The sequence below is a fragment of the Mustela lutreola genome, chromosome 14 (assembly GCF_030435805.1).
Source record: "Mustela lutreola isolate mMusLut2 chromosome 14, mMusLut2.pri, whole genome shotgun sequence".
Taxonomy (NCBI): domain Eukaryota; kingdom Metazoa; phylum Chordata; class Mammalia; order Carnivora; family Mustelidae; genus Mustela; species Mustela lutreola.
The window spans coordinates 64,024,730-64,049,727 of NC_081303.1; the positions used below are offsets into that span (position 1 = coordinate 64,024,730).

The 24,998-nt window shown below is 45.4% G+C and overlaps 1 protein-coding gene across 3 annotated transcripts in view; it reads right to left on the reverse strand.

Moving 5' to 3' along the window:
* SLC30A10 (solute carrier family 30 member 10) overlaps nucleotides 1-24,998 on the reverse strand; it is a 41,207-nt gene that overhangs the window by 13,933 nt on the left and 2,276 nt on the right. Inside the window, exons 1-2 of one of the 3 annotated variants that reach the window (XM_059146294.1) lie at nucleotides 1,374-2,052; nucleotides 603-680 (exon numbers count right to left, since the gene is read on the reverse strand). In XM_059146294.1, the coding sequence (XP_059002277.1) occupies nucleotides 603-680; nucleotides 1,374-1,977 (682 nt within the window). In that variant the 5' untranslated portion in view covers nucleotides 1,978-2,052. Of the gene's footprint in view, nucleotides 1-602; nucleotides 719-1,373; nucleotides 2,053-24,998 lie in introns of those variants that run through there. The other 2 variants (XM_059146296.1, XM_059146295.1) reach the window with 2 other exon arrangements.

Consider the following 24,998-nt stretch of genomic DNA (forward strand, 5'->3'; position numbering starts at 1 on the left):
GTATCTGGTGAGAAATGTACCTCTGAACTCCCTGGACTAACCTTTGCCCCGTGCTTGTGACCTTGAGCACATGGCAGGGAGAATGCTAGTAACGTGCCTTCCACGTGCCTCACCAGAACCCTCTGCTTTGGGCCCGGAAGTAGAGATTCAAGAGAGCCAAGAGACCCAGCCGAGCTGCAGAGTCCTGGCAGAAATAAGTGAGGCATGAGGGTCAATCAGCAGTGCCACAATGGACAGAAGCCAGCAACTCTCTTCTCTCCTTCATCAGAATTACATTCAATTAAAATAGACCTCATTTGCATTAGCCATACCCAGGAGTGGGGAAAATCGAGTAAAGTAATAACACTTTACTCCTGATCTGCGAGTGTCTGGAGCAGGCAGCGTGAGCCCGGCTCTAAGCGGAGCAAGGATAAATCATTAGCAGCTCGTGTGTCACTCCGAATCAATGCAGCCATTAGGCAAGAGACTAGGGTCATAGTCTATTGGTGCAACTGGCCTACTTTCTAACACACCTTATTAAAAGACAAACAGAAACGCAGAGTACAGCACAGCCCATATGCATTACAGACAAGGGTTTCAAATCCACCCGAAGTCAATCCTACCTCTGATATTCAGGGCTTCAGATTTTTTCTCCTTTTTCACAGTCTCCTCTGGTTCATTCTGGGTGTTCAGAGAATCACCTGCATTCAAAGAAGAAACCTTGTGTTGTGTATAAGTTCTACAAACAAAAAGAACCAATGGACTCAAAAAAAGGTTTTGTTATCTTAAACTCCTACCGGCTCATCAGAACCCCCCTACCTCTCCACACACACAACCCAGAATAGTACATTGAGGCCTAGACATAAGCCTTGTGACCCACCTCTGGATTTCATTCACACTTCCATTGAAGTTTAAAAAACAAAAAACCGAGGCAAGTGGAATCCCACCCCCATCTCCAAACCCATACCTCCCAGGAGGATAGAAGGGTGGGCGAGGCGGGAAGGAGAAAACAAAGTTCAGACCGTACCTCACGAAGGGGCCCGGGGTAGGGGGTGCTATCTGTTGCCCAATAATAACTATACTTAAGAAAATCAAGGCTGTGAAGTAGACAGAATAAGGGGGAGAGAAGAGGTGGAGAGGCCTGAAGATCCAGGAGAAAAGCAGAGACACTGTGGGGAATACGATAAATTAGGAGCAGAGAATTAAAGCCGAGCTACAGAGGACATGGTTTTTTTGTTTGTTTGTTTGTTTGTTTGTTTTGTTTTGTTTTAACAAAATAGAAGCAGCCACAGCAGCCACAGCCCGGAAGAAAAAGAGGGCGTGGGTGAGGAGGAAAGGACCGGCGGGAGGAGGGAAAGGCAGAGCGAGGTCCGGAGGATGCAACCGAAAGGCACCTGCTACGTTGGAGAACACCGTCGCCCCCTGCTCGTCCTGCCTTGCAGCGGCCGCCACGCCGCGGGCGGCGGCCGAGGGCCGGCGGGGGCCCCCGATGGCGCTCGGGGCGCGGCCCCGGGCCGGGGGCTGGGGCTGCTCGCGCGGTGGCGGCGGCGGGCGGCGGCGGGGGCCCCAGCAGGCGAGCCAGGCGGCGCAGTCCTGGAAGATGAGCAGCCCCAGCACGTTGACGGCCAGCCCCAGCGCGCCCACGACGAGCACCAGCCCGGGGTCGTCGATGCGCTCGGGCCGCGCCAGGCGCAGCACGGCCTCCACGGCGATGGTGAAGCAGAGCGCGGTGAGGAAGACGGCGTTGCTCAGCGCGCCCAGCACCTCGGCGCGCGCGTAGCCGTAGGTGGCCCCCAGGCCCCCGCGGGGTCGCCGCGCCACGTAGCCGGCGCCCAGCCCCACGCACAGCGAGATCAGGTCGGACAGCATGTTGAAGGAGTCGGACAGCAGCGCGATGGAGTTGCCCACGTAGCCCGAGACCAGCTCGGCCACGAAGAAGGCGGCGGTGAGCACCAGCATGAAGAGCAGCCGGCACGTCTTGCCCGAGTAGCGGCCCATGTCGCCGAGCCGCCGCCGGTGGGGGCGCCCCTGCGCGGCCCGAGCCCCTGCCCGCCTCCGGCCTCGCCGCGGGCCCCGCGCCGGGCTTCTTATAAGGCGGAGGCAGAGCGCCCCCGGTCCCCGCACGGCCAGAGTCTAAGGGAGTGGCCGCGGCGGCAGGCTCTGAGGGCCCTCGGGCCGCCGCCGAGGCCCTTTCCCCCGGTCCCGGCTCCCGGCCCCACTTGGCAGGTGGCCACGGGCCAATGTCTGGCCTTCTAGGACAGCGCCGGGCAGCGGGGGGAGCCTGCTGGGGACAGGGGGCGTGTCCGGAGCGCCCTCCTCCCCGACACCCTGAGCCTTGGGCGGGGGGGGATTCACCGGCCCACCCCGACCCCGCTTCCCCAGCCTCTCCCCTCCCCGCGCCCTGTGGACTCCTGGCGATCAGGACCTTGACTGCCGCGGGGCGTGTTCGCCGCGGTGGACATGGACGCCTTCACGGGAGTGCCGGGACGCCGCGGGCACTACAGACTCCGCATTAACCCCGGGAGGCCCCGGCCAACCCTGCCCAGCCTTCAGGGTGCTTCCTGCAACGCGTTTCGTGAAGTTGGAGCTGAGCCCTCGGCCTTCCCCCTCCACGAGGGCCCGTGGTCTCGCTGTTTTATCCGCTCTCCTTGCGCGTAGCCTTTGCGCGATGAGCGCATTGTCGTTTCGGTCACCCCCGTCAAGGCACAATGTGTCCCCCATTCTCTTCTCCCAGCGTCTTCACGCACAAGGCCTCCCTCCCCAGGCGAGCTGCAGACAGCCCTGGAGGGGAGCACAGACCACACGCACTTTTCGGAAGCGTGGCCCTCCCACGCAAAACTCAGAAATCAGTTTCCCGGGAGTGGACACAAGTCCCTGGACCACCAAAGACCTCGGGACAGGCCTCCTCTCTGTCCTTGTCTCATTTTTCCATGGCCGAGAATATTCTCTTCGACCCCCTGTGTCCCTCACAGCATGACCTGATACTCAAAGTTCAATCGACTGACCTCCATGAAGGTTTATTCCAAACAGAGCCTTTCCTGTTGACAACAGGCTCTGTTCCAAGTAAAAGTTATCCAGAAGAGAACTGTCCCCAGGACTCTGGGAGAGGCCGAGCCCTGGAATCCTTGAAAAAGGAATGGTGTTTGCTGTTGTGTGTTCAGGGAAGGGGGTTGGGGGAAGCCCTTGCAATTTTCTTTCTTGGTTTGTGTTTGTTCTATATTCTTTCCTTATTCTCAAAAAGGCTCTGTGAAGTCTGGTCATCTCTATTCCCCACCTCCTGTCTCTAACCCCTGAACTTTAACCATTCCTGAAACACATGTGGTTTGGGCTTAGAAATAACTGCACCGATCAGTAGCATGCTGATTCTCCCCCATTCATTGTCTTAGCCTTATAAATCATGATCTTGTCTTCTAGCACTAAGGGACCCTAACAAGCATGCTAAAATGTCCTTGACCTGAAGGTCCCACCTTCCACAGGATGAGTATCCAAACTTGAGAAGCCCATTAAACATTCCCTCCCCACCTCCAGGAAAATATCCCAACACCGAGAATTTCAGAAAACTGATCATTTCAAGTATCTCTAAACACGAGTATTAAAATGGTCAATAACTTAAAAGAAATGAAGAGATATTGATAAGTGGATGAAAGCTTTGAGCTTTTTTGGTTTTAGACGAGTTCTTTAGTGGTCTGGTCTGGATTTCATTCCTCTATAAAGGGAATAGTAATAGTGTCTCCTCATATGTTTGTGAGGATTAAGGGGGTTTAAAAAAAAAAAACAGGAAGAAAAAGTAGGCAAGGGATGAAGAGGAAGAGAGTGGGCGGGAGGAGGAGGGGAGGTAAAGTGGGGGGGGGGGGCACCCGCTATCATCGGCATGCTTCTATTAACATTAGCATGATGGCACATGTGTCCCAGAGTTACTCTTGAACCACAGATGTCACACTCAGTTGCAGAGAAAGCTACCCCAGTTCCTGGCTTATCCTGTCTTCAAACTATAAAGGCTCTGCGACACATAACATAGGACAGCAGGCCAAGTAGTCGAGACGAGACAGGGGCTGGTGGAAATCTCTTGACAGAGCTCAGTCCCTGCTGACTGCATTTCTGTGTCATTCACAACTGAAAGAAAAACTCCAGGTCAGCAGAAATCTATCAGGTGTGCCTGTTACCCAGTCATCCTCCTGACGGAAGGCAGCGAACAAGAATTATGTCACTGCCCCGGGAAGGTAGTTGATGGAACTGGAAAGCTGGCCCGCTGCTGGGGAGGCAGAGGAGGGAGCTGTGTGTGAGGGGCCCTGCCCAGGGCCTGGTTTCTGACTTCAAGATAGGCAGAGGGTGTCAACACAATGTGCTCAAGAGAAATGCGTTGACTAGCTAACTATGATTAGAGGGAGAGAGAGCTGTATATAGTTTATATATAGAGAGAAAGGATCTTTATAATCTAAGATCATTGACAAAAATTCAGACTGCCTCCTACACGTTCCTGTAGATGATGAGGGTTCAATAGCTTCTGTTTATTGGGCTTTGATGACCCAGCCCTGTGCTGAGTACTCTATAGGCAGCATCTCATTTCATCCCCACAACTGACTCATAAAGGTGAAGACCTGGACCCCAGAGACTGTAAGGAACTCACCCAAGATCACACAATACATAAGTGATACAATGAAGATGCGATCCAGGCATCACACTCCAGAGCGGACCTTCTCCGCCCCCACATTATACTAAGTCAATCACTCCTAATACACCTTTTGTTCTAAACTAATGAAAAGTTATTTTAAGTTCACCTTTTATTGGCATAGAACTTGATGTGATACAGTTTATAAAGTAGAGATTATAGCACTAAAAGTTCTTCCTACACTGGTATTGACCCAGAAACTAACCAACTTTTTTTTTTTTAATTGAAAAAGTAGCTGGTTTTCTTTTCATTTTTTTTGTTCTAGTTGACCAGAGATGGCGTTCCCTTCAAGGAAGAGAGTGGACATCTCATGGAAGGCACCAAGCTATTATTGCAAAGAGGCTGTACCTCTTTTTCCCCATAGCTCCCTCCTCCAGATTTTAAAGATTTTATTTATTTATTTATTTATTTATTTATTTATTTGAGAGAGAGGGAGAGAGACAGCATGAGAGGGGAGAGGCCAGAGGGAGAAGCAGACTCCCTGCCAAGCAGGGAGCCCGATGTGGGACTCAATCCTAGGACTCCAGGATCATGACCTGAGCCGAAGACAGTCAGTCGCTTAACCAACTGAGCCACCCAGGCGCCCCTTCCTCCAGATTTTAAATACATCATCAGAAGCTGGATACTTCTCACCATTAGCCCAGCTCCAAGCCCGCAGAGCATGGTAATAAGTGAGGACTTTCCAAAAGGAAAGTGCTTCTCCAGAGGACTCTCCCTTACAGGTATGCTCCTTGTTGGGGAATTTATATAATGTGCATATTTGTAACACTTTGTAACACAGATCCTTTCTGTACCCCAAAAGTATGCACCTTGTCCTTGAAAGTTTTTAGAATACATTAAATTCAAGAGATCCTTTACAGGAGGTGACCACACTTTTTTTTTAATGATAGAGGCAGGAGGGGTAAAGAAGATAAGAAGTAGGTCTGGTCAACGCCACTTTGAATGGGCTGTTCAGGGAGAAATGCTCAGCAATGACGTGAGTTGCAGCCCACTCAAAGGAGGCGGGTCCCACATGAATTTAGAGCTCCGCCCCCCCCATCCTGCCAAGTGGCCTCTCCATGGTTTCTTCAAAATGCCTCTTTATTATATAAAAGTGGTATATCTGGTACTAGCACTAGGCAGTGGTCAAATGGAAACCTCATCACACCATCAATGAATACAACCTTCCTTTTGAAAAAAATAAAAAATAGACTCTAGATAATTTTAATTTTGCACTCACTTAAGAAAACTTAAAAGGTTGAGGAGGGTAACAGTTAATAATTTGACCTTTGGGGTCAGACAGACTTAGAACCAAATCCCAGCTCTGCTACTTACTTGCATGACCTTGGGCAAGTTCCTTAAAACCTTCTTTTTATTGGTGTGTGTGAACTAAGGATCATAATGGTATCTATCTCATGGGTTGTTGCGAGGCTTAAGTGAGAAAATGCATGTAAATCGCTTAGTGGAATGCCCGGCTTCTAAGAAGGGTTCAGTGAGTATTAACTGATTTCTATTTTTTCTTAACTACCCAGGTCGTGGTATTTTGTTAGAGCTTAAATGGACTATGACAAAGTATCAGAAAGCAAGTTATCAACTGCTGAGTGTCCAGGTATGAACAAATGGCCGTGATTTGTATATCCCACCGGGGATGATGAGATTGGGCTATCTGATATATTTGGCAATAACAATGCCATGTTATTTGGGGCCAGCTTGTCTCTCTGGGCACAGCACCTCTGGTCTGTGTGCTTCTCACCGTCTGCAGACCTGAAGGGCATGCCAAGATACTCACGGGGAAGCACTCTGCATGACATTTGGAGAGGGAGGGGAGGGTAAGTGAGCAAGCAAGTGGATAGGGACATGGCTATTGGGAGGAAAGGGGAAAGGATCAGGGGCAGAACTGGGAATTCGAGAAAAATATCATCCAAAACTTGTCCCTTACTGACAACATTTGGGTGTGACTCCTCCTGCTTGGTGAATAGAAGGGGAAAAAAATCAGCTTTTGGACCATTTCCAATTCAAATGGAAGCAAAAAAACAAACCCAAAACAGTCAGAGGTGCAAGAAACAGGGGAGAAACGCCCCCCTCTCCGATACTGATTCTAAATCCAGTAATAGTTTGAGCTATTTAGCTATAAATTAAGTCTCGTGTCACTTAATAATTTACAGAAAGCTTTTACAGGTGTTATTGAATGCCATCGGAAACATTCCCATGGAAACAGCAGATGTCTTCACCGCTAGATTCACCTCAATATTCAGACTGTGTTAGTTCCCTCTAGCCTTCTTCTACAGTTGCCCTTTCTGAAGTTTTAGACCCCGCAGTCAGATGTGATCCGGAAGGTGAGGCTTCTCATGTAACCGCAGAAGGTCAGTAGGAGCCCAGCATGATGTCACGATGCCTACGTCATCCATAAGCCCCATCTATCTTATCATCTCGCATCATCACAAGAAGGGAAGTACCTACAGTGAGATATCTTGAGAGCGACCACATTCACATAATTTTTATTACAGTTCATTTTTATAATTATTCTATTTTATTATTGGTTATCTCTTACCGTGTCCAATTCATAAATTAGACTTTATCACAGATATGTATGTATAGGAAAAAACATGGTGTATATAGGGTTTGGTACTCTGTGGTTTCAGACATTCAGTGGAGGTCTTGGAATGTTCCCCATGCGACTATTGTATATGAAAATGAGAGAGTCCTTTTGCCCAAGAAATTGTGGGAATAATTGTGCATGGGTTAAAATAAAACCTATAAATATATACCTTTACCTTTATCTGCCAAATGCACTAATTGAACAGTCCAGGTGATGTAGTGGAGAGACATACGTTTTCGAGCCACTCAAATATAGGATACGATCTTGGCTCTATCCGTTATTAACGATTAGACAAATTCCTTAACTTTTCTGAGGTCTGTGTTTTCATTTATGATCTGGAGATAGAGATGTCATCTTCTCACACAGTGGTTGTGAGAGTCAAAGCCTAGTGGAGAGCCTGCATTGTACTCTCATAATAAACAGCTGACAAAGGGTGGCTCCTTTCTTGACCTTCTGGCTGTCACCATTCCCAGAAGCGCTGTTGACTTCTGATAAGTAATAATGGGGCATTCACTTCTTTAGATTATCCTATTTTTTATAAGATCATCTATTTCCCCTTGGTTCAAATAATCTATTTGGCTTAGAACTAATTAGCTGTTAATTAATACAATGAATTATGAATCAAATATTGATTAATGAGATATTTTGAGGATGTAAAAACACTTAAAATAACTATTTTACAAATCTAAAACTCTGAACTTCTCAGCCATCATTACTATACTTCCTTGTCCATCATGAATCTCTCTTCTGTATCAGAAGAGCAGAGAGTATCAGGTGACTGGACTGAGAAACCTAATTTTATTGCTTTCACAAAATGAGAAGCTGTGTTAAGTATGAAAATGAGATCTGGAAAACGAAGATTCTTGACCTTTGGCGCTGAATTACTCACAACTTAGACCAGTCACTTAATTTCTGAGCCTTAGTTTCCTAATCTGTAGAATGCAAATAAGAACCTCATACTACTTAGTGCACATCGCTGTTTTCAACATCAAATAAGACAATGAAGGTACAAATACACAAAAGGCATTGCTGTTGTTTCCATGAGAAGCCGCAATTAACATGAACTATAGAAAGCGAGCACGGTTATTGGTAACCACGCTAATGTACACGGTTCAGCCAAGGTTTTCGGCTGCCTGGAACCCTTCCCTGCCTCCTTCTGGTAAGACGTCTTGTCCCGTTGGACACGACAGGGGCGTATAGCCAAGATTGAGCCAAACATAGTTTCTCAGCCCCTGGCCACAATGCTTGAGTCAAAGGATGGCCACCTGACCCAACATGGGCCAGAGTCCTTCTCTGGAAGTTTCCAAAATATATCACAGAGAGAGAAAAGTTCCCTTTCTTGTTTGGTCACTAAAGTAGTGAGGAGGTGACCCAGAGCCCCTAATCATTACATCTCCCCTTGCTTTGTTCCCCAAACCTTTCACTCTGCAGTAGGGAAGGAAGCAGAAAGAGAAGAGAGACAGTGAAAGAGAACGTCTGATGGAGTTTCAGTCTCTGGTTCCAAGTTAATTATGTGAACCAATGAAGTTCCCTTTTTGCTGAAGTAAGCGTAAGGAGGGTTGTCGTCACTTGCAGCCAGACGCTCCTGGTCCGGAGCTGACCGAGAAACCACACCTACTATCAGTTGCTAAGAGTGGTTTTCTCCTCTTCTCCACATCCATGACTCAGGAGAAATATAAATTTAATAATGAGAAAAATAAAATGGCTGACAAAATAGGACCTTTCCTTACTTCGATTCCTCGCCAATGCGGGAGAACTTACTCCTTCTCCATTTTTGTGCTCCCTCCGAAAGAAAAACTCCAGAAAACACTGTCTCACACAGCCTTTACTTCCTCAGATTCCAGTCTCTCTGTCACCGACCCAATGTCACCTCCATTTCCACGACACCATGGACAAGGTTTGGGGAAAGTTACTCATGACCTCCTCATGCCGGGATCTCCTGCTTTTCTACGCCCGTCTTGGCATTCTCAGCAACATTTGTTCCTGAAAACCTGGTTTTCCTTTTTGAAGACTCTCTCCACTTGACCCGCGAATAAGGTAGCCTCCTGGTTTTCCATATGTGTCATGGATAGTTCCTCCCCCTCCTCTTCATTTCTAAATGTCGGTGAGCCCCAGGACTCAGTCTTAGCCCACTACTCCTCTCTAGCGAAGCTCATCCCTGTGGTTCTCTCTCAGCCTGCCCATTCTCCAGGACGTGGCTTATGCTCTTCTCACCTCCTAGAACCTTCTCTACCCCCACTCAACTCCTCCTCCCCATGCCTTCGGTCTCAAAAGACAGTTCTTCAGGGAGACTTCCTTGACACTGCCCCCCTGTGCAGCCTGCAGGATGACAGGAGATAAAAGAAGGAACAGACAAAAAATAAAAGAAAGCGGGTGGGAGGAAGAGACCGAGGAGGGATGGAGGGAATGAACGCACGTGGCTCACACTGGAGCTCACAGCTTTTTGTTTGTGTTCAGGAGACTCTCCATTCCCCAAGCTTTGCATTTCCCCAGGGACACCTGGGGTGGGCACGGGGGATGGGGGACAACAACACTCTTCACCTCTTTCTCTGCTTCCGTTTTCGCAGCTTTTCTCAGAAGCAGGGTAACCACGTCAGTTGCTAGGTGTGGGGGAAGGCGTAGCGCATGCGCAGCTGACCTCTTCTCACCTTTCCAGATGTGCCAGATGAATTCTTTTTTTTTCTTTCTTTCTTTTTTTTTTAAATTTTTTATTTTTTATAAACATATATTTTTATTCCCAGGGGTACAGGTCTGTGAATCGCCAGGTTTACACACTTCACAGCACTCACCATAGCACATACCCTCCCCAATGTCCATAACCCCACCCCCCTTCTCCCAACCCCCCTCCCCCAGCAACCCTCAGTTTGTTTTGTGAGATTAAGAGTCACTTATGGTTTGTCTCCCTCCCAATCCCATCTTGTTTCATTGATTCTTCTCCTACCCACTTAAGCCCCCATGTTGCATCACCACTTCCTCATATCAGGGAGATCATATGATAGTTGTCTTTCTCCGCTTGACTTAGTTCGCTAAGCATGATACACTCTAGTTCCATCCATGTTGTCGCAAATGGCAAGATTTCATTTCTTTTGATGGCTGCATAGTATTCCATTGTGTATATATACCACATCTTCTTGATCCATTCATCTGTTGATGGACATCTAGGTTCTTTCCATAGTTTGGCTATTGTGGACATTGCTGCTATAAACATTCGGGTGCACGTGCCCCTTCGGTGCCAGATGAATTCTTAACAAGCTCTCTGCAGCTCCACATCTCAGTCCTATCCCGGGCTGTGTCATATCTACAGTAAAGTTGGCATTATGTTCAAACGCCATCTGTATCTTATCTAGCAGTTGTTTCCAAGCCTAGGAGAGTAAGAAAGGAGTAGGATTTACTAGTCCCTAAGCCCTACCATACTGGTGAGTTGCCAGGAGCCTGGAGAAGGAGTAGGCTAAGACTCTACAGGCCAAAGTAGCACGTGGGGGCTGAGGCTCCTGGCGGGACCAGAGTGGGTGCTGTGAGGCGTGAAGGCTCCTGCGTGAACCTGGCCATATTTGGACCTTGTCGTGTCACAGCAGCTTCCTGCCTCACAGAAAAAAGTGGCTCTTGTCATCGAGGCAGGGCTGTTTCAATAGGCTCTCATGAGCATGAGTTTTTGTTTTTTTCTAAAACATATTTAGCTTTTAAAAAAAAAAGTTTTAATTTATTTATTTGACAGACAGAGATCACAAGTAGGCAGAGAGGCAGGCAGAGAGAGAGAGGAGGAAGCAGGCTCTGTGCCAGAAGAGAGCCCAATGCAGGGCTCAATCCCAGGACCCAGAGATCATGACCTGAGCCGAAGGCAGAGGCTTAACCCACTGAACCACTCAGGCGCCCCTTGTGAGCAAGAGTTTTAAAACTGGTTTTACTCCGTGCTCCAGTCTTACTGTGTAGAAAGGGAAAGGGAGAGAAATTTGCCCTCAGAAAGCAGAAGATTGCATCAGACGAAGGGTGTTTTCCTGAAGCGAGACAGACAAAAAAAGAAAAGGGAATGCACCCATCTCTAAATGTTCTTAAGGAGGGGGTTAGATCAGATCAGACTATGGACTGGGAACCAAAGACGTCCTTCAGGTCAGAGGCAGAAAGTCGAGATTTCAGGGAGCAGACTGGGCTCTGGAATGCTTCCACCATCGCCAGAGAGAATCAGGTCCAGGGAAGTACTAAAAGTCATCCTTCTAAAGCTGCCAGTATTGTCTGAAGTAAAAGCAACTGCGGGACACGGCAGCTCTGTGAAGTCTGTCCTACAAACTGCTCCCCACCACACACACAATTGTATGCTGGGTGTGCAGAGAGCAGGGCATTTGTGTCTCTAGTTCACAGATCTTCAGACGGGGGGGAAGACAATCGAGGAACTGCCCCTGAGGAACCTCATTCGGCCTGGCCCTGACCGAGATGACCAAGAGCCTAGGCCAGAAGACAGTGGCCCATGGGAGGAGACTTCAGGAGTCGTGGGAAGTGGATTTTGTATGTGGAAGGGATGTGCACTGTTAGCCTGAGGGTGGGCTGTGCAGGTTTCTTCTTCCAAATATGGGCACAACATATCTTTTATTCTATGTGTTTTTCCACAGGGTGACTTTAATGTTCCTTCCATCAGAAGCGGGTCCATAGGGGTGTCTGGGTGGCTCAGTCAGTTAGGCCTCTGCCTTCAGCTCAGTCAGGATCTCAGGGTCCTGGGATGGAGTCCCACATCGGGCTCCCTGCTCTGTGGGAGTCTGCTTCTTCCTCTCCCTCTGTCTCTCCCCTCACTCAGACGTGCTTGCTCTCTAACTCTCCCTCTCTCTCTCTCTCTCTCTCATTCTCAAATAAATAAATAATTAATAAAATCTTAAAAAAAAAAAAAAAAGTGGGTTCATGGGCTTGACACTCCTGTGATGTCACTTGTTTGTAATCTGCAGAATCTGAAGTTGGACCAAAAGAGCAATTGAGGCATCTATCTTGTCTGATGGAGCACTCACATTTGAGACCCCAAGACACCATGTACGATGTCCCGAGGCCACTCCAGTGTGAGGAAGCCAAGCTACACTGAGACATCCTTGCTCACGGTCCAGTTAGCAGTTCTAGATGTCGACACCTTCCAGCCCAGGAACCAGATGGACGATGATGCTTCCACCTGCCATCAAGTCACTGTCGCATCCGCGGAGCCTTCCCAGCTGAGGCCCCACACCTCATGGGACAGATGGGCTGTTCCTGCTGGTTCCTTTCCAAATTCCAGACCACAGAATCCCAAGTATCATGAAATGCTTGTTGTTTTATGCCATTAAATCTGTGGTGGTTCATTACACAGCAACCAGAACAAGGAACCACTGTGGAAAGATTGGCACGTCTATACAAACAAAGCTTCCACAAAATCCAGAGCTATTTGAGAGGAGAAGCCTAGGAAGATTAGCATAGAATATTTAAAGCACTGTTAGATGGACTTCAAATCAAAACAGTTACTGCGCATGTAGGGTTTGCCTGTGTCCTATGGGCACAGGTCCAGAAACGGACACTTAGGACTCCAGGACTGGCTCAGGGAGAATGGAACACACTGAAGGGGACGGAGGCCAGAATAGGATAGCTTGAGACCAGGCCTGCATTAAACTGTTTTATTTAAGTGGAAAATGCTTTTCACATGAGGTGATCCAACTCTAAGAGGTGAGAGTTGACAAGACTTGTTTGGACAACAGTTGCTTTTGGCAGACCCTGAAAACACTGATTTCACTTTTCTCACGGTGATAAGAATAATAAAAAAAAAAAAAAATCCATGTGGGAAAAACAAATGTCTGACCCAAAAAACAATGACAAAGTGGAAAGAAAAAAGTCCAACAAAAATGCCAGCCTCGTGCATGGTAGAGAAGAAAAGGGAACAATTTTAATAACTTGATTAAACCATTAAATCATCAACAACAACACTGAGTGTTTCTGAGAAAAGAACTCAAAGGAAGCAAAACACCAGAAGCACCTACCAAACTTCAGAACGAGAGATTCAGCAGGATGATATACACCCCTCCACCCCAAGGCCTGAAACGTCCCGAAGCTGTGGAAAGCCAGGTGTCTGCGGGAGCATAAAGGAGGAGCGGGAGTCCCCACACACGGTCAAAATGGCTTCAGCTCGGACATTGCTAAGCCCGACACTCAGCCTGAATCAAATGTGGAGTTCGGGAGATGCGTCTGCGGGAAGCGGGGTTCCCAGACCTAAGTGGTTCTGAAGCTAAAAGCAGGGGCAGCTGTCCCTGTGGTATAAATAAAGCCCATCCACAGGAGAGTGACTATCAACAGAGCCGGGAACAGGAGCTCAAGATGGAAATGGACATTAGAATGTTCCTTCCGGGCCTCCTGGGGGGCTGCTTTTGGCTCGGGTCATGATCTCAGAGTTCCTGGGATCGATCCCTGCATTGGCTCTTTGCTCAGCGGGGAGCCTGCTTCCTCCTCTCTCTCTGCCAGCCTCTCTGCCTGCTTGTGATCTCTGTCTGTCAAATAAATAAATAAACTCTTTAAAAATAAATAAATAAAACATTCTTCCTTCCTCCCTCCTCCCTTTCGCCCCCTCCTCTCTTTCTCTCTCTCTTACACACACACTCACACACATGCACGCACGCACACACACTGATTGGGAAAGAAAAATGCCTCAAATAAAATATGGAGCCGAGGACGTTGTTGCTGCAAATTTCTAAACTCTGTGAGCAGGCAGCAATATTTTAAATGTCGCCCTTTGGGAAAGGATGTGGTGTGTTTACCAGATGTGGAAAACTTGGTACATAATTAACCTCTTGTTACGACTGGAGCTAAGGGTGCAGGTCCAGGCCCTGGCCAGTCTGGGTCCATCTTGCTGGCATTGCAGAGGCAGAAAACCAGAGGACGCCCTCTGTCTGCAGACCTGTCCCCTGACAGCGTTGCCTCTGCTAGTCCTGGCAAGTGGTGCTAAGGGCCTGGCTTATTCTAAGTGCTGAGGGTTTTGGTTTTGGTTTTGGTTTTTTGGTTTGTACTTTTGGATTTTATTTTTATTTTAAGGAGAGAGAGAGTGTGTGTGCATGCGTAGGGGAGGGGCAGAGGGAGAGAGACAATCTAAGACTCCCTGCTGTATGTGGAGCCCAATGCGACCCTCAGATCACGACCTGAGCTGAAATCAAGAGTCAGACACTTAACCATGACTGAGCCGCCCAGGCGGTCCTAGGTGCTGAGCTCTGAGAACCTAAGACTATCTATATTAAGGACTCTAGCTCTGGGATAACATTATATGGTTCTGTCGTAGTTTTTGAACTCTTCAAAAAGTGTGACAGGAAATTAAGAACACACTCAGGGACCAAAAATGAAGTGAAAGTCAAAAGCCAACAAGATGAGTTGAAGCCAGGATCTGACTGAAGGCTATCTTTCCAATAAAGACAAATGTTCCAGTCTTTGACTTTAATAGCCATGTAGACACGGATGGCATAAGGGACAAAACTTAGATCCATACAAAGGGGAGCATTGGATCAGAGATCCCCTCAAAGAGAAATCCCTTGGTGAATGTTTGAAATGAAACGAAGCCATCAAACAAACACTCACTGCCGCAAAGGAGACAGCAAAGAAAGTGCAACGTTTCAGCCTTGGTTATGGGTGAAGAGGAAAAACTCTCTCACAGGAAGCTGAAACTATACTATGGCCTTCATGTGGGAACACTGTCTAAATGTACGTTACTTATGTTGTAATGATAATAGGAACAACAACAACAGCTTTCAAGCAAAGAATTTTTTAGGTGCTCACAAGCTGGTCAAACCCTTAGGGACCTGATAGAAATAAAATGCATATCTTGTGTGGAAGACCGTACTTAAATATTTCTCAAAGAATTCCCTCAGAGAGAGTTCCATTGAACATGAGTGAGTTCTAGGTAAAAAATTATGAAACACATAAAACAAGACAAAGGAAGCCACCTTGAGAGAAGCAGCAAAAATAATTAAACAGCAGGGCACCTGGGTGGCTCAGTGAGTTGAGCGTCCAAATCCTCACTTCAGTTCAGGTCATGATCACAAGGTCGTGAGACTGAGCCCCTTGTCAGGCTCTGTGCTCAGGCAGGAGTTTGCTTGAGGTTCTGTCTCCCCCTTTCCCTTTGCCCCTCTCCCACTCTGCTCTCTCTCTCCCTCTAAAATAAATAAATCTTTAAAAAAAAATTTTAAAAGATAATAAACAGCAAGATCAGACATGTAAAAGTTGCTGATGTTGAAACCACAACGATAGCACATACTAAGTGTATTTAATATACAGGAATAAAGGAAAAGTATGGACAGTGTGACTGAAGATCAAAGCAACATAACTGAAAAGTAGCTAATATTAAGAACTCAGTAGAAGGTGCCCCTGCTCCTCCTAGCCAGAGTGTTATCCGTGAAAGCCCAAGGGGGAGCCTGACCTCTCACGCCTGCTGGGTGCCAACAGAGGCCAAGTGGGAATGTGAACTTCTAATCCCATCTTACAATGACAAGCAGCACCCCTTCCCCCAGCACAGTTTCAGAGAAGACCTGCTCAAACAGAAAATGTAAATAAGATCCACAGTCTCCTATAACCCCAAATGTCCAGGACTCAACCGAAAATATTTTGTCATGCCAAAAAACAGGGAAACCTCTGCTTGAATGAAAAATAATGCCAATGCTTGGGTGACACAGATGTTAAGAGGCACTGACAGGATTTTAAAGTAGTTGTCATAAAAATACTCCAACAAGCAATTACAAATATACTTGAAATAAATGAAAAAATAGAGAGTCTCAACAAACAGAGAAGAACTAAATGGAAATTTTAAAACTGAAAAATACAATAAACAAACAAAAAAAACACCAAAAAATCCTCAGTTGATGGGCTTGACAGCAGAGTGGAAAAGACAAAGGAAAAATCCACAAACCTGAAGACAGGATAATAGAAAGTATCCTATCTGAACAACAGAGAGAAAGGAGGGGGACGTTGAACAAGAGCTTCTGGGTTGGACTGGGAAAATGGTGCGCCCAGGGAGGGCATGGAAGCTTGTCATGCATTCCTCCTACCTTGCCCGGGTATTTCTTCTATTTGACTGTCCCTAAGTTGTATTCTTTATAATGAATGGGTCATTGACCAAGAAAACAAAAGACAAAGCACAACGACTCCAGTCCCTGTGCATCTACTGAAAAGTATGGTCGCTGGCTGGTTGAAAACGTGAGATCAAAGTTTGATGACACTGGTGTGAGGGCCAACGGCTCACAGAGGTAACGCCGGGCTCTAACAGCTCAGATGAGGGGCTCCCTGTGAACAGCCGCTGCACCACGGAGATGTGAGAAGTACTAAGAAAAAGAAACACTTCAAAAAGAAGAAGCTGAAAGCCACACAGAAAACTAAAAAAGCAAAGAAACTGAATGTTTCCAAAGCAAGTTAAGGATTAACATTCTACTGGCTCCTAAAAAAAGGATGAGCAGGATCTTAGGGATGAGTGTGACTGTAACAACTCTAAATGGGGGAAGATAGGGGAGCCTGGGTAGCTCAGTTGGTTAAGCTCAGGTGATGATCTCAGGGTTGTGAGATCGAGCCCTGTGTTGGGTTCTGTGCTGGGAGTGGAGCCTGTTTAAGATTCTCTCTTTCCCTTTCCCTCTGTCTCTCCTCCATCCTCTAAAAATAATAATAATAATAAGTAAATGGGGGAAAGATAATGGGGCATAAAGGGAGGTAAGGCTTCTACACTTCAAACTGGAAAATACTGACACCAGTACTGACACACTCGGGTAGATTCGTATGTGAAATGCAATGATTAGAGCAACCACACACAGAGACATGCCAAGATATACTCAAAAACTCAAAAAAAAATGGGACCATCAAAACTGAATCCTAAAAGATGTTCAAGGAAGACAGGAAAAGGAAAACAGAGAAATAAAAACAGAAAGAACAAACAGAAAATAAAAATGAAATGGTTAAGCCCAAACTCCAGTAATTGCATTGAATGTAGATGATATAAATAGAACAATTAAAATAGAACAAAAAATTGTTCTATTAAAAAATAGAACAATTGGCAGAATGGCTTTAAAAAATCCGACTATATCCAAGCCTTGGAATATTTCTCAGCAATATGAGGAAACCAACTACTGACACACACAACAACTTGGCTGATCTTAAGGGCATTATACCAAAAGAGAAAAGCCAATTTTAAAGGTTATATATGTATGATTCTATTTTTACATAACTTTTTTGAAATTATAATAACAATGGAAACGGATGAGTGGCTTCAAGGTCATAGAGATAGGGAGTGAGGGGCGGGACAGTGGGTATAATTATAAAAACATGGCAGGAGGGATAGCTTTGTGGTGAGGTAATAGCTCTGTATCTTGATTTTGGTGGGGATTACACAAATGTACACATGTGGCAAAATGGCAGAGGACTACCCACACCCATTGCAGCAGAATCAGTTTCTGAAAAAGTGAAGGCAAATCTGAAGATCTCCCCACACTACCTAGAGCGTAACACAGAACAACATAAAGTGGAAAAGATGAAAAACGGTGTACAAAATACGGAGGACAGAATGAGAAGATCTGATATTATCTAACTGGTGTGATGGGAGGAGAAACTAGAAGGAACAGGGGAGAGGCAAAGCTAGAAGAAATGGTATCTGAAAATCTTCTGGAATTTATAAAAGATACAAATGCTTAGATTTCGGAAGCACAATGATTCCCAGGTGGGATAAATAAAAAGAAATTCATGTCAGGAAATACTGTAGCAAAACTGAAGAGAACCAAAGATAAAGAGATTTTTTTTTTTTTTAAGATTTATTTATTTATTTTAGAGAAAGAGTATGTGTGGGGATGGGGAAGGGGCAGAGGAGAAGCAGACTCCACGCTCAGCAGGGAGCCAGACACCCAACTGACTGAGCCACCCAAGCACCCCTCCAAAGACAAAGAGATCTTTGAAAGGTGGAGCACATCCAAGTCTTGGTGTACAACTTATCCAACTTGGATGTCCTGAAGAACGACATCTATTCCAGTGGAAAACAATTCAGGCTAAAACTACTGGCTCCATCAGGCAGAGACGACACTCCAACTGAGATGGGGCTCCAAGTGAACGAGACTGGGGGTTCTGTGGTTTCATTGTGCTGCGCCTTTGGGCTGTCCTTCAAATCAATAATGAGAGGCTTTGATTTCTCTGGACGGGAACTCATCAGGTCAAACATATCTACTTTGGATTTTGATTTTTCTCCCCTAATTTGATATGGTGAAGGGATTCACTTTTAAATTGGGGGCATTTTGGGGAGCCTGGGTGGCTCAGTGGGTTAAATCACTGCATTCATCTCAGGTCATGATCTCAGGGTCCTGGGATGGAGTCCCGCATGGGGCTCTCTGCTCAGCGGGGAGCCTGCTTCCCTCTCTCTGCCTGCCCCTCTGTCTACTTGTGATCTCTCTCTGTCAAACAAATAAATTTTAAAAAATCTTTTTAAAAAATAAATAAATTGGGGGCATTTTTATACTGCTGACATTGAATTATTAAAATGTCTTGATGCTATTATTTCTGTCAGCATGTAATTTCTGGTGAGCAATACTGACCACCCTTCGGTCCTCGGGGTCGATATCACTGATACACTTACTGTTCTCCTCCATGTCAGTCGCTAGGGGTTTTTAAATGGCTTAGCACTGGTCCCAAGAAGAATGCGGAAAGGAAACAGTGGTTGGCACTGGGAGCCCAAGCCTTCAGAAAGTGGGCACCCCTGTCCTGATAACTTCTCTCAGTCCTTTAAGGAGAGCTAGAAGTGAATACATGAAGCAGCACAGGGTAGGGCGGAGATCTCCATTCCTCTTGTCTCGTGGGTCCATGAGGGGCCCTTCAGGGTGGCCGATGTCTGACTGCCTTCATTCCCACTCCAACTTTCAGGTAAGAAGTCACTCCTGGAGTGGAAAGGTCTTCTCTCACTGGTGGGTTTAGGTGAAGGAATGGAAGAAGCCCAGCTCAGCGCCTCCTGAGCTTTACCCTTCCAACGGCCTGCCCTCAGACAACACACACTGTCTCTGTTTTGGGGTCCACCTCTGCTTCCCCAGTTGTTGAGCTCTGCTTGTCAGAGGAAGGGTAAGTTTACTGCTGGGCCTATGGTGACATTCAAGGTACATTCTCCAGTCGAGCTTTTATCAAGATCTAGACTTCTGTTTCTATTGCTGTCTATCTTTGATCCCTTAGTTCTCACTTAGCTCTAGACTCAAGGTGGAAGTTATTTATTGGTCCCATAATGTCCCAACAATGTCCTCAGTTGACTTTAGGCATCAGCTATCAGGCTGGTTGTTGGTTCCATTCCATCTGGTCCTACAAAATCTCCAGGCAGTTTCTTCATGTAAAGAATTCTCCAGAAAACAGGCGGCTCATCCCGACAGTGTCTCCTTCAACCTGACTTCTCTGCGGCTCTCCTCTAAGGAACCAACCTTGAGTTTTCATTGGCCTGAGTTAAGGATCATCTTTTTCCTATGGCCTATTGGGCTGAAGTATTTTTAGTGTTGTCCCAGCAAATAAAGAACAAGAACACAGGGACACTGAGGTGGCTCAGTCGGTTCAGCCTCTGCCTTTTTTCAGGGTCCTGGGATCTAGCCCCGTATCAGGCTCCTTGCTCAGCAGAAGCCTGCTTCTCCCTCTGCCTGCTGCTCCCCCTGCTTGTGCTCTCTCTCTCTCTCTGACAAATAAATAAATAAAATCTTAAAAAAAAAAAAAACGAAGAACAAGAGCACGGATATACTTTATTAAAAATTACTTCCTTCAAAATCCTCTCAACACCTTAGACGTAGACAATAAATATCAGGACATGGACTTTGGAAGATGATTTCTAAGAAAATGGAATCACCAGATTTATTGCCGCTTATAAAAACGCCATAGTCATCAGAAACAGTGATACATAATGTTTTATAAAAACCATATTAACTACTGTCTCTTTCAGAAGACTGAGGCAGAGGAGAAAAGTAATAAGTATACTTTTTACATTCTGTAAGCATCTGGCCAAAAGAAAACCAAAATAATAAGCTTACTTTCAGCCCACCTTCTCGGAAAATGAAGGCTTTTGATAAAGAAAATGGGAATGTCACTATTCGCGAGACAGAACAGTAGGGAAACGTTTAAAAGGCAAATCGCCTTATGGTAGGATAGACATATGAAAATGCAAAGTCCTGGTTCTAGCATCAACTTTGGGTTAACCTCAAAACCTTTGGTGCCTTGGTTTCTTCATTTGCAACTTGGAAATACAAGCTACATTTGCATTATTTTCTTGAGTGTCCTATTCTGATGTTAATGCCACTACAACGGTTTAAAATATATAATTTTTAACAGTTGGAAAATATAAGCAATGGCCTTCTACAAAGTGTTATCTTGAGCACCGAAAGCAAGGAAGGTAACATAAGAACCCTTTGAAAAATCATGCATTGTGAAAGTATTCGTATTTATCAAAAGAAAAGCGTATCGATTCTTGAAAACTGGTATCATGATACATGAGATGAGGCTCAAAGTGGTTAAGTATCTTCTCCATTGTCAGACCCAGAGCAGGAGGGGAGAAGTTCCAGAGCCTGTATTTTCGGGAACCTGCCAGTTGACCCCACTAAGGATGCCACCCGTCATCCACAATACACGTGTATTGTGTGGTTTTCCAGGACTAGCGATGGACCTGTATTACTAAATGTATAAGTAACAGCAAACAATGATGAGTGCTGACCAGGGATAGGGCGGGCTGCCAGCCGTGGTTGTGGAGCAGAACAAGGGACTTGTCCGCAAAGGGGTGTTCCTAATATTTCATTCATTCCTTGTCCCTTCAGCCTTTGGACAATCACTACGAACCACCACCACCAGGTGCTATGGTGAGTAGTTCACACACCATGTAATTTCATCCTCGCAACACCCTTAGGAGCTAGATACTACCTACCCATTTTACAGATCGAGAAACTGGGGTTTAGAAAGTTTGAGTGACTTTCTGGAGATCACTCAGCTACTGGAATTGGGATTCACTTTACAGTGTATTCATTGCCACTTTTTGACCTGCTATTTTATGAATATTGCCAAGCGATTTTTCACTGTTTTTCTTTTCTTGGTGAAGCAGAATAAGACCTTTAATTAAGGGCCTAGAATGAATTTTGTAATTTCTTTGTCACTCTTCCATGAACTCAACCTGTTTCCTTGTCTGCAAATGAAAAGAGCAAATATTGTCTCATAATACACACAATTCTCGAATTCAGTGCAATACATTCTAATTTTTTCATAAAACATACAGTTCTCCAAATGTATGCCATACGGTGCTGGGACTATTATTTGTATGCTTTCCAAGTGCCTGACATCCCACAGACGTCAATAAGCACTTGGTTTTCATTAAAATTTAACCCAGATATCAGTCAGAGCAGCCTCTGTATGTTAGAAGAAAATGGCTTAGAAAAAGGAGCTGCTTTATCTTCTTTTTTCTTCAGTTGAATTTGACTTTGCAAATGTGAAATAGTTCCTATGTTTCAATCTTCAGTTAATCTTTCTTATTCACTCCCTAGAACTGACCCAGAGCCCTGTCACTGGGCAACCAGAGAAGGGAGGGGCTCCCCACGGCGCCGTGAGCGGACGGAAAGAGGTGTATGGGAGTATATGAAGCGTCTACAGTGGGACAATATGTGAGCTGTGACAGGAGTGTGTGTACTTATCACTGAACCCTCATGTGGAACTTCATTGTTCAGAAGCCGACAAGGTGCTTGGAAAACAATGGTGTCAGATACGGACAAATGGCGAAGTACCAGCTTCTGGGAATTAAGCATGACTCTTACAATTACATAATAATTATTGCAAATTCCAAATCATTCCAATCCTGCCTCTGAACGAGATGGGGAACTCATCCCTAGAAAACCTTCCCCCTTCTCGTGTGAAAAGCTGTGCTCGAAAGTGTGCTGCCCTCTTAGGGACTGCCCAGTATTGGCTACTAGGAGAGTGGAAGCAGGTGCCCTCTGGCCCCTCCTGAAACTCGCAGAGCCTTGCTTCCTTTGCTTGTCTCTGGGTAGAATTTGCTCTACAAGAAAAGGAAAGCAGATCTGCTTTCAGAGTCTACAGGACTGTCTAAGGCTTCAGAGTCTACAGGACTGCCTAAGGACTGTGAAAGGCTTCCATCAGGCTGGAGTCCCGAGTCCTAAGTAGGACTGACTAGTAAAGACTAGGAGCGGATGAGAGCAGCCAGTCAGCTGTGTGTTAAAACCTTCTGCAACCAGGAATTTTGTGGACTACTTTGCTGTCACTGCCTCTAGTGATTTGGTTGGAGAAACATAAAGTCAGGGAGGTGGTGAGAAAGAGAGGTGGGGAGGCGGGCAGAGTAGAAGGAGAGAGGAAGAGACAAAAGGAGAGAGAGAAAATCAACACAGTTCGGACTCAAAAACACTTCAAGTAAATTTAAGGGAAAGGCATTTGGTAAAATTAGTTAATTAATTAATTAAAGAAATAAATAAAAAGCAGCTATTTCCAATATAAATTTGCCACGTATATATTATATAAATATATATAAATGGCAAGCCTAATCTAGCCCAGACATAGCTGCACAAAATTGCTTCTGGTTTAAAATAAAGGCCAGTGTACAGGGGCACCTGGGTGGCTCAGTCTGTTGAGCATCTGCCTTCGGCTGAGGTCGTGATCCCAGGACCTTGGGATGCATGGAGCCCCACATCTGGCTTCCTGCTCAGCAGCAAGTCTACTGCTCCTTCCCTCCACCCTGCTTGTGCCTCTTTCTCTCTCTCTCAAATAAGTAAATAAAATCTTAAAAAAAAAAAAAAACAGTATACATAAAGGTATTTATCTGTTCAAGTGTCAGGTAAGGGCATAGAGAGTTGTATTCATTTTATTCTAAAGAAAACTCAATGCTGAGAAATAATCAAAAATAAAATCTAGACCTAAAAGACAAAGTGAAAATCAAGTAAACAAAGAGTAGGGAGAAATGTAAACAAAGCAGCGTTAGTCCCAAGTCTAGAGAAAGAAAATCCTTGGTGTCCTCCCTCTCCAGGGTTCCGAATCCACATGTCGTTTTAACCCCCCACCGCTTCTGCAAATACACACGAAGCCATCCACATTTCAATCCTTCCCTCTTGTTTGTTTTTTCTTTCATGCTTGAGATTTTTACTTTTTTCATTTTGCCTTTTACTTTAGCCAAAACCCCCTGCCTCCCCGATCACTTTCCACGTCAAGGACGGACTCACGCTGGCCAAGGACTGACCCAGAGCTTCGAGGTTCCTTCATCTCAGCCAAATCGTCTACACGTTCCTTTTCTCCCAGAGCTTTTTTGGTTTTCTTCTGTTTGTCTGTTTGTTTGTTTAATTTCTGGCTCCATCTGTCTCATCCTCCAACTTCCCTCACTCCATGAATCCCAGGGATGTTTTAAGTCTTAGCTGTACAGACTATCTAGTCTGTTCATATTTAATTTAAAGTGAGTAGTCTTATTTTTTACTTTCCTATGATGTCAAACAACAATTCCCACCTCAGACAGATCAAGCAGAACGAGTTAGAGATCCACAGAACCAGGAGACACTGAAGGCTTGCTAACTAAGTAAACACTCTGGCCACAGATCCCACAGAAACCATCATGGATTATCTTGGTTTTGGTCACTAACCCAGGAAGTACCACAGAGCTACAAGTCAGGGCTCTAGACATACAGAAATTCTTTATCTTAGTAAATTAGGATATAATAATTATCTGTTAGGTCAAATCTTCTAAAGCCTAGAGTCATTTTCTTTCATATTGTACACCTCCTGGTATAAATTAATAGTATGGACTAATCACATTTCTTCTTGAAATGAAAGATAATTAAAATTGGGTTAGTGTCAGTGTATGAGATTCATCCAAAAGTTTGCTTTAAACTTATTAAGGTGATGGGAAAGATATCAAAATGTATGTTTTAGTAAAAGTGCTAAATACCTAATTCAAGATATAACGTCAAGAAGTGAAATAGCTATGCTAAAATCACTTGGAGGGCTTAAACAATCTGAAACTAATAATAGAATAATGCAATACGAAAAGCTACCAAAATAAAGTGAACATAGAACATGATTCTTTTTTTTTTAAGATTTTTATTTATTTACTTGACAGACAGAGATCACAAGCACACAGAGAGGCAGGCAGAGAGAGAAGGAGGGGAAACAGGCTCTCCGCCGAGTAGAGAGCCCAGTGTGGGGCTCGATCCCAGGACCCTGAGATCAAGACCTGAGCTGAAGACAGAGGCTTTAATCCACTGAGCTACCCAGGCGCCCCTAGAACATGATTCTTAAAACATTAGCTGTAGGTGTGCCTGGGTGGGTCAGTCGGTTAATCGTCTGCCTTCAGCTCAGATCATGATCCCAGGGTCCTGGGATCGAGCCCCACATTGGGCTCCCTGCTCAGCGGAGAGCCTGCTTCTCCCTCTCTCTCCCTCTGCCAGCTGTTCTGCCTACTTGTGCTCTCTATCTCTGTGTCAAATAAATTTAAAAACGTTTAAAAAATTAGCTGTATGTGTATATCTAACACTATAGTTGGGTAAAGTAGCAAACTATATAGCATTTGACTCTTTAAGAGAAGATGGAGATTCTGGAATTCAGGCAATAGAAACTGATAGAGTCAGGGTGAAATATTTGTCTTAAGCCTCTTTTTGTCATTTTAGCATGGTCATAGACATTGGAAAGCACCACTTCCCAAACAACAGCTGAACTAAGACCTGATAATAATTCAACTTATAAAAATAAAATTACAGTTGTCTATCAATTTTCACACTGGTCAAAGAGTCACACCCTTTGCCTAAACTGCCTTTGCTATATGCAGGTCTATATCACATC